Source organism: Orycteropus afer, unplaced genomic scaffold (assembly GCF_000298275.1).
Source record: "Orycteropus afer afer isolate SDZICR_OR568_19922 unplaced genomic scaffold, OryAfe1.0 scaffold00026, whole genome shotgun sequence".
Classification (NCBI taxonomy): Eukaryota; Metazoa; Chordata; class Mammalia; order Tubulidentata; family Orycteropodidae; genus Orycteropus; species Orycteropus afer.
Genome location: NW_006921613.1, coordinates 1,472,320 through 1,481,963, shown reverse-complemented (window position 1 = coordinate 1,481,963; position 9,644 = coordinate 1,472,320). Strand labels below are relative to the sequence as shown.

The 9,644-nt window shown below is 40.6% G+C and overlaps 1 protein-coding gene across 1 annotated transcript in view; it reads left to right on the top strand.

Moving 5' to 3' along the window:
- Nucleotides 1–1,300: 1,300 nt before the first annotated feature.
- PIGB (phosphatidylinositol glycan anchor biosynthesis class B) overlaps nucleotides 1,301–9,644 on the top strand; it is a 44,415-nt gene continuing 36,071 nt past the window's right edge. Inside the window, exons 1-3 of the mRNA XM_007935144.2 lie at nucleotides 1,301–1,457; nucleotides 6,010–6,142; nucleotides 6,574–6,694. Of these exons, the coding sequence (XP_007933335.1) occupies nucleotides 1,322–1,457; nucleotides 6,010–6,142; nucleotides 6,574–6,694 (390 nt within the window). The 5' untranslated portion in view covers nucleotides 1,301–1,321. The remainder of the gene's footprint in view (nucleotides 1,458–6,009; nucleotides 6,143–6,573; nucleotides 6,695–9,644) is intronic.

The window sequence follows — 9,644 nt, the reverse complement described above, 5'->3', positions numbered from 1 at the left end:
GTGGTTCAAACCCGGCAATTTGCTTCCTTAAAAAGTACAGCCTAGAAAGCCCTATGGTACGGTTCTCTCGGTTACATGAGGCCAATGAGTTGAAAAGTGACTTGACCGCACTAACAACAACTGAAGATTTTATGTATGTTCCCTTTGATATTTTAGTAGGTACAAGTAGATATGCTATATAAATCATCTGCCGTGCGTTTTTGAGAGAGACAATGGCTGTTTGGTTTTAAAGACTCTAGTATTTTCTGGAAAGTAATATTTGTTGCCAACAGTTTCTAAAGAAACTAAATAAATGTTTATAAATGAGGAAAGCAGAGTGAATAATTTACATGTTTGATTCTGGTAATACGTTACTCGCCGACCTCTATTATAACAATAATCGGCTGTGTCCTAAACCAGGACCCAAGATAAAAAAAAATCAGTGGCAGAATCAGTACGTGAAAGTACCGTGCCTTGTATATCCCCTACAATGTTAATTTTAAATAATGCAGGACAGAAAAGCCCGTTTTCTCTTGGTCTCTAGTGTTAATTAGATAAACGCCAACTTCACTAAGCCTGCTTAAATTCAAAGGCCTCTGAAAGTGTGAAAAAAAGGGAAACATTTGCAAGTCAGCTCCTTGGAAAATAGATTATTAAAACACACGGAAATAGGAAGGTTCCCATTGGGTATGGGGCTCGCTAAGCCTTGAACAAATCATTTAATCTTTTCGAGCTTCAATTTCCACATATGTATAATGGACTAAACCTTCCCTACCCAGTTTACTTCGTTCCACAAATATTTACTGTGATACCACACAATGTAATGGTACACAAACGTTTACGTTTACAAATATCACCAGTACTGATAGCACTGAGGCATCTCTAACCGTTTGGCGCCCCCTCGGCGTCGTTAATGCAGTCTCCCGCCTGTCGCGGTGAGGTCGGGCTTCTTCCAGCAAAGTTTCCGGATCCCTGGCGCAGAGAACACAGAGTCAATGGCGGGCCACACCCCAGCGGGAAGGAAATGCAAAATGCAAAGGGGACCAAAGCAAAAACCAAATTCACTCCGGTGCAGTCGGATTCGACTCAAAGTGCAAATGAATTTGAGGCAAAGCCAATAGCTGCAGACCAAAGCTGCAACACACTGCCGCAGAGACCACCTCCCGGAGGAGAAGAGCCCGGAGGGAAATTGCCCTATTCCGGCTATCTCTGCGTCTGCGCACGACGGCTCGTTGCAGAGACCAAACTTAGTGGGCGGAAGAGCAACGCGCGTCTTCTCAGCTTCCCATCACTGGGCAAGGTGGCGTTCTGGAATCTGCAGCGGGTCGCTAACAGGTGCGGGATGGAGCGGGAAGGCGGCAACCGCAGTCTCTTCTTCCGCGGTCTCCAGAACCGCTCCCACGAGAAGATAAAGCTGCGAAAGAGAAAATCAGTCTTATACCTCAGTGCCCAGGAGGCAAGCGCCGGACACCGCTGGGGTGAGAGATGGGGTGCAGATGCCGAGCCCAGAGGCAGTGGCGGGAAGCCACGGAGTTTGCACGAGGGCTCTATCTGCCGGGTGGGTTTGCCAAGAGATGGCAATACGCTCGTAATAGAATTCTCCATCACTGAAGCTTACGTGGCGCTTTACTTTGCATTATTTTATGCAGTCCCCTCAGCGGGCAGTGTGAAGTGAGTCGGCATGATGTGGCTATTCCCATTTTAGGGATGGGGCACCGAGGACAGGAGTTACCCTAAATTACGCAGCTACAGAGGAGCGGAGACTTGGAACGGGACCAAATCTGACTTCTGCCCCCATTGGTTTTTCCAGCCGCCTGGAGTGCCTTCTGTTTAATCCAGATGTGGTGCTGATCGGAGAAAAGTTATCCCAGGAAGTGAGATTTTGATCTGTCAGAGCGGTAATTTAGTATAAAGACCAACTTCTCATTCATTCAGTAAATATATATTGAGCTCCTTCTGTGCCAAGCACTTCTGGAGGGGTATGAAAAGAATGCCCAGTTTCTCCTCTGGAAACCTGCCATCCAGAAAGGGTAGAATAATTTTGTTAAGTGAAAAGTGAGGGAGGAACAGTGGTTGCGGCGGGGAAGGCACCTGGGCCGGAGCTAGCACCCTCTGTTCCCGTAACGCACCAGAAGTTGGATCCGGTCAGGGAAAGGATAGTAACGACAGTAAATACAACCGTGCTTGTGCAGATAAACCTTTAGGTATTCAAGCTCAGTTGTTCAAGGGCTTGTTCTGAGTAGTGTTTCATCCGTCTGAATCCACACTGTAAAAGGGGAAAAAAGAAAACAAAATTTTTTTGGGAGCAGGAAAATAAATGGGGGTTTTTATTTTTCCTTGTTTCTAGAAGATGAAAATTCGGATGGGGGCATTTATGTGGTGTTGAGTACGCCAGTTGTCTGAGGCACATAATGTGTGTTTGTGGAGCATAAGAGAGTGGTTGGAATCCACAGTGGTAGCAAAATCTAACAGTCTATCAGAGGCAGGTTGCAAACTCAAATAACCAGGACACTGGGCCAGAAAAAAAAAAATCCAAACTCCATCGAGTGATTCCAACTCATAGTGACCCCATAGAACAGAGTACAACCGCCCTCCATAGGGTTTCCAAGGCTGTAAAGCTTTATGTAGTGGATAAGGCATTTAGCTGCTAACCAGAAGGCTGGTGGTTCAAACGACCAGCTGCTTTGCAGGAATAAGGTGAGGCAATCTACTTACATAAAGATTTACCATCCTGGAAACCCAGTGGGGGTCACTATGAGTCAAAATTGATTCCATGGCAGTGAGTTTTTAAAAAGAGCTCTGGTGGTGTAGTGCCTAAGGCACCTGACTGCTAACCAGGTTTGTGTTTCAAACCCACCAGCTACTCTGCAGAGGGAAGACTGGGCAATCTACTTCCGTAAAGATTTACCACCTGGGAAACTCAAAGGGAGTCATTATAAGTCAGAATTGACTCAATGGCAGTAAATTTAGTTTTTTAAAAAAGGTTTATGGAAGCATCCCGCCTCATCTTTCTCACGCAGAGCAGCTGGTGTGTTCTAACTGCCCACCCTTTGGTTAGGACCTTTAACTACTGCACCACCAGACCTCCTGAGGACTGCAGACAGGCAAAGTTAAATAAGAGAAGCTGCCCAGGAGCTCTTGCCCTATCCAAAGGGGGCAGCCTATATTTAAATACCAGCCAGATGTTGCCAACTGAGCTTTTTATTTCAAAACCTTAAACAGTTTTGAAATGCTGGAAATTCAGAAATATAAAATCGAACATTTAAATGTTGGAAATTAAATTCAAATTTTAAAAACTAAACTATATTCAGCCTATAGATGGTCTATTTACCATTAAGAGTAATAAGGACTTTGGAGTGCACAGACGGACCTGGGTTTCAATCCTGTTTTTGTTATTTACCAGCTTTTTTACTTTGGACAAGACAATTTAACTTCTCTGAACTTCAGTCTCCTCATATGTAAAGTAGGGCTAATAATGCCTAAAGGTTGGCAATTCTGCATACAGCAGTATTATAGAAGAAATGCCTGTTAATCTGCTTCCTTTAAGATTACAGCCAAGTACAACTATTGGTCTCTACTCATCTGGAACAAATGAGAAAGAAAGAAACCAAAGACTCAGAGAAGAAAGTAGTCTATAGGATTAATAGTCTACATGAACCACAGCCTCATCTACCCCGAGACCGGAACTAGATGGTGCCACGGCTACCAGTACAGATCATTTTGATCAGAGCCACAATGGATGGATGTTGACAGGAGGAAAAAATGTGGAACAGAACTCAACTTCTTAAAAAGTCCACAATTACTGGACCAGTTGAGTATAGGTGACTTCCTGAGACTGTCACCCTGAGATACTTTTTAAACCTTAAATTGAAATCATCCTTTGAGGACACCTTTTTTTAAATAACATATTGGCCCATAAAATAAAGAGTAATAAAGTTCTTTAAAATATCATCTATAGGAGGACAAGTAGTCAGAAATTACTGTAAAACAAAGATTAAAAAGTGAAGGGGCAGTAAGGGCTGTTGTTGTTAGCTGCCATTGAGTCAGCCCCTACTTATAGTGACCCTGTGTACAAAAGAACAAAACACTTCCCGGTCTGTGCCAGCCTCACAATCCTTGCTATACCTGAGCCCATCGTTACAGCCACTGTATCAGTCCATCTCATTGAGGGCTGTGGCAGTTAAATTTGTATGTCAACTTGGCTGGGCCTGGTTGAGTGGCTGGGCAGCTGGTGGTAGTTATTCCCCATGATGAGACTGGCAATCAACTCCATGGTGGGATCTACCACAAGCAGCTGAGTAGCTGCCTTTGGAATGTGGTCTGCTTCTATATACAAGAAGCCTTGGGGTAGTCTCTAGCTTATGGCATGCTTGAACCCTGCGTGTAGCCATGTCTTTGTTCAGTAGCCTGCCATGTTCTGCTGACCTGGGGACTTAACAATGAACTTAAATTAATGGCCTGCCATGTGGTTTGGTAACATCAGGACTGTGCCTTTTTACTTGTCAACCTTGGGTTTGTCAGCCTCAGCAGCCAGCAGCTGTCTGAGTGAAGAAATGCCTCTAGCTCCAGTGGGCCGGGAGCAGGAGGTAGAGCTGGACCCCAGGTTTGAGGGACTTTCACCCAGCCCCTAGAGCCTGGCACTTTGAACTTGGACTTAAAGCCTCCAAACTGTAGGAGAAAAAACTCCTGTTTGTTCAAGCCATCCCATTTGTGGTATATTCTTGTCAGAGCAGCACTAGGTAACCAGAACAAGGGCCTTCCCCTTCTTAGCTGACCCTCTGCTTTATCAAGCATGATAAACCTCTCCAGGGAATGGTCCCATCTAACAACATGACCAAAGTAGGTGAGACGAAGTCTGGCCATTCTTGCTTCCAAGGAGCATTTCGGCTGTACTACTTCCAGGACAGATTTGTTAGTTCTTCTGTCAGTCCGTGGTACTTTCGGTATTCTTTGCCAACACTACAACTCAAAAGCATCAACTCTTCTTTGGCCTACCTTATTCATTGCCCAGCATCACATGCATATGAGCCTACTGAAAACACCATGGCTTGGGTTAGGCACAAGTTAGTCTTCAAAGAGATGTCTTTGCTCTTCAGCATTGTAAAGAGGTCTTTTTGGTAGCTTTGCCCAGTGCAGTACATTGATTTCTTGACTGATCCTTCCACTGGTGTTGATTGTGAATCCAAGTAATATGAAATCTTTGACAACTTCAATCTTTTCTCCATTTATTGTGATGCTGCTTATTGCAGGAAAACTAGAATACTGGAATGGTACAACCAGAATGAACTGGAGAATGATGATACATTGTAAAAAATGTAACCAATATCACTGAATAATATGTATAGAAATTATTAAGTGGGAACTATATTTTCTATGTAAAATTTCATCTTAAGCACAATAAAATATTATTTAAAAAAAGATTACCACCAACTAACCCATATAGAGCAGTTCTATTCTATAACAAATGGAGGCATCATAAGTAAAAATCAACTTAGTGGCAACAGGTTTGGGGTTTTTTTGGTTTGCCCTACTATTGAGGATTAAATGAGATAATGAACATCGAGGGATTAACACAGTGCCTGGCATATTGTAAGCATCAATAAAACCTATTTAAAAAGGTACAGAGAACCACTTTACATGCCACTATCAAGAAAGTTGTTTTTTAAGTTAGTAAGCAACTTTTGTATTTTGTTAGCTGGTTTATTTCACTAAATATACATATAGGATAATCTGAGGCTTTAATTAACCCAGTCTCTTTCAATATTTAGCTTAATATTATCTTTATGTAATAAATTGCATGAAAGATTGGTTAAACAGAAGGAGGGGTAGTGGTGAGGTTCACCCAGTGGTGAGGTTCTAGCCCTGGTATAACTCTGAGCCCATGTCTCCGTTGGGAGTGGGGTGGAAAGCCTAGATTCCTCTACCATACTCTATCATGAGCAAGGGGCCAACCAGAGCAGAACGATGTAAGTTATGCCAAGTGGACCTTGCTGGCCTTTATACACCACAACTACCTGTTTTGTTTTTCAGATCTTCTTGGTGAAAACATTTATCTGGTCTTGTTTACCATAGCTCTAAGAATATTTAATTGCTTTTTAGTACAGACAAGTTTTGTTCCAGATGAATATTGGCAATCTCTTGAAGTTGCACATCACATGGTTTTCAAATATCCTTTGTCATTTCTTTTTAACCTAGGAATATATATGTATCTTTCGAATTGTGTTCAGTCTCTATTGCATATTTTCAATCCATTTTCCATATTTTCTCTAAATACATTTGAACTCAAGGAATGCCATATTTTATGCTAGTATTCCTTCTGTATCTTTCTTTTATATTAGTATACCCAGTTTAGCCTTTAACTAGCATCCCTCCAGTGCTCAGTGGTATGGAGAATTACAGGCAAAGGAGAAAACACATTTCTGCCTTTAAGAAATTAAGAATGTAGTTGAACAACTGGCATTTTTATTTCAAATATCCAGTATAAAATGCCTACGTATTTTAATGGTTCATTTTCAAAAATAAAATAATGTTTTACACATGGAAATGAAAACAGGTTTTGTTCAATACTATTTGAAATATGATCCTTAATATTACTAATTATGGCTATTTGACCTGGGAATGGACAGAAAGATTGAGGGGTTACACTTACCCCTTAATCTTTGCAAGCATTTATAAGATTCTGGATCTCTTGGAGAAAGATAGTGTTCAGATGCTGGTAAGTTTAGATAAAAGTAATTTAAATAATTGTTAAAAGTTGATTTATTCAATCCTTTTTCGAAGATTAATGTACATTAACTACAAGATATTATTGGTACCATGAAGTTTGTTTTTCAAAGGTTACTGCTGTTAAGATCCGGCCATATCTGAGAAGATTATGGTTTCAAAGACATGCTGTGGTGAATAATTCTCGAATAAAACTAAAACATGAGATTGAGCATGAGTGTCCTGCCGAAGGAATCCCATGCAGATTTTAAGAATGACTACATTTTATATTAGTGATTTATTTAAACTTTAGTTTACTTGCTTTATAAACAAATTACTTGAGAGCAGTGTTTTTGTTTTTTTTAACTTGTGAGTAGTTACATGAACTTGTAAAGAATAAATACATATAAACCCACACAGGATTTAGTGTTGAAATAAAAACTTAGGAGAAAATTAATCTGGCAAAAATTTAACAATATGCATCATCATGCTATGTAGTATTTGGAGTCCTTGAGTGACACAGACCGTTCGCGCTTGGCTACTAATCGAAAGGTTGTACACATGGGGTCACCAGGTGTTGGAATACCCTTGACAGAGCATGTGTCTCTGGGGTCATTTGCTGGGAGAGAGTATGAATTGATGCAAAAGTTTGTAACTTTAATCTCAGGATTCTTTAAACTTTCATCAAGTTGGATCCAGAAATATAGGCCTTCTCACTTTTTCTTTTAGGGAGGGCTGGTAGAAGTGGTTCTACAGGCCAAAAGGAGTATAAATCCTGAGATATTTTTGGGGTGTGGAAAGGCACTGGGGTTCTGGGACATGTTTTAAGGCAGGGTTGTACGGATGATATTTGATTCTTCATCACTGAGAAGCAGGGAAACGTGCTTCACATGGGAAGATGATGGGGATGGAGAATTTAGAGCAGTAGCAGAGTTTCTCCCATTGACAGGTAGATCTAAGGACCAGTGAACTCTCTTTTCTCCCCTCAGGGTTACCTACTAGTTTCTAGATTATACAGAGTACAGGTAGTCCCCAGGTTAGGAATAAGATCTGTTCCTGTGTGTCTTTAAGTCAGATACATAGGTAAGTCAGAACAGGTGCATACAGTTCTTATTTAGAGTTATTGAAAAAAAAAAAAAAAAGGCTTTCAGTGATTTAAAAGGTGAATGTGCAACAAGTGAAGGTGGTTGTAATGAAGAATTTGTTGTGGGTAGGGGTTGGTTCAGTCATTTCAAAGTGAGAACAACTTTACCTAACATTAAAGGGCAAGTACAAGTAAGTTAACTTGGATGTTTGTAATCTGGGACTGCCTGTGTTCAAAAAAGTCTGGATCCATAAGTAAATATACATATTTATATACAATATATCCCAAGAAGTAGGTTAGATTATGAATGAAGGGTCCTTTAAGAGAGTCAGAAAAACTTGCTATTCAAATAATCCAGGATTTATCCACTGCCCTCAACCTATAGCTGAACCACCTGGCTATTGTGTGAACCAAAGTAAACTGCCCCTCCCCACATACTTCCATCCAAAAAAAGACCTCTGCCCTACTGGAACTTGACCAGGTAGAGATTCATTAAGATGTCATAAGTCTGTCATTCATACTCTGCATTGTTTATCTTAAACATAGATTATATATTTTTGAAGCTAGTAGAGGCCAGAGAAGTGAAGTAAATAGACCAAGGTCATAGCGTTTTAATAGCACTAGAACTAGGTCCTAGGTCTACTTACTCATAGCCTAGTACTCTCCACAGATAGCTTCCCTCTGAACTACATAAGGTTTTTGCACAGAATAGGAGATGGTCACTGTCCAATATGGTAGCCACTAGCCCATGTGGTTATTAAACACTTGAAATGTGCATAGTCCAAACTGAGAAGTGCTATTAGTGTAAAATACATACTGGATATCAAAGACTAAGTATTAAAAAAATAAAATATTTTTATATTGATTAAATGTTTGAAATAAAATTTTGGGTTAAAAAATAATTGAAATTAATTTTACCTTTTTTGTTTTTACTTTTTTAATGTGGCTACCATAAAATTTTATATGTGGCTCACAGTATATTGCTGTTGTACGGTGCTGGCCTAGAGTATATGATGGGAAAGAGGGAGAAAAGGGGAGACCTGAATGGGGAACCACAGCAGGGGCTTTGAAAAATCAGAGGACAGTACAAGGCATTTGGCTCTTGGAGCCTAAGGGAAGAATCAGGAGTTTAAAGAACAGGAGCATAGAATAGAATGGTAAAATAGCAGCACAGACTTATATTCAAGGTTTACCCAGGCATATTCCATATTCTTTTTACCCCTCCCTACTATTCATTTCCTAGAAGCCATGTGCAACTATTGTTTAATTCTAATCAGGTCCTTACTACAGCCTGGAAAATTATGGTATCTTAAAGTTTGGAGAGACTGCTCATGACTGTTGTTGTTGTTATGTGTGTCGAGTCAGACCCTACTCATAGCGACCCCTCCTTGGGTTTCCGAGGCAGTATCACTATGGAAGTAGATTGCCCCATCTTCCTTCCAAGCAGTGGCTGATGGGTTTGAACCACCAGCCTTCTGGTTAGCAGTCAAGTGCCTTAGGCACTATGCTACCAGAGCTCCTTGCTAATGACTAGGAGTTCACAATTCCAGTTTGTGTTTGTGTGTGTGTGGGTTCAGTTAAAATCTACCTTCTTTTGAATTCAAGATTTCTACAAGACATCCCTTCAAAAAGTCTTCTTTACCCAATCTATAAATCTGTACATTTAAATATCAGTCATAAATACTGTCCTTTAGACATCTTGTAATTTGTTAATATCCATCTTAAATTGCATGCCATCAAGCTGAACATGATACTGAAGATTAGGGTAACTAGTTCAGAGTAGAGTTGGATCATTAACTTCATAACTACTATACTTCTGTAATGTGTAAGGATTCCTTACCATTTTAGTACCTATCCCATATTGCTGGCTCATAGTTAG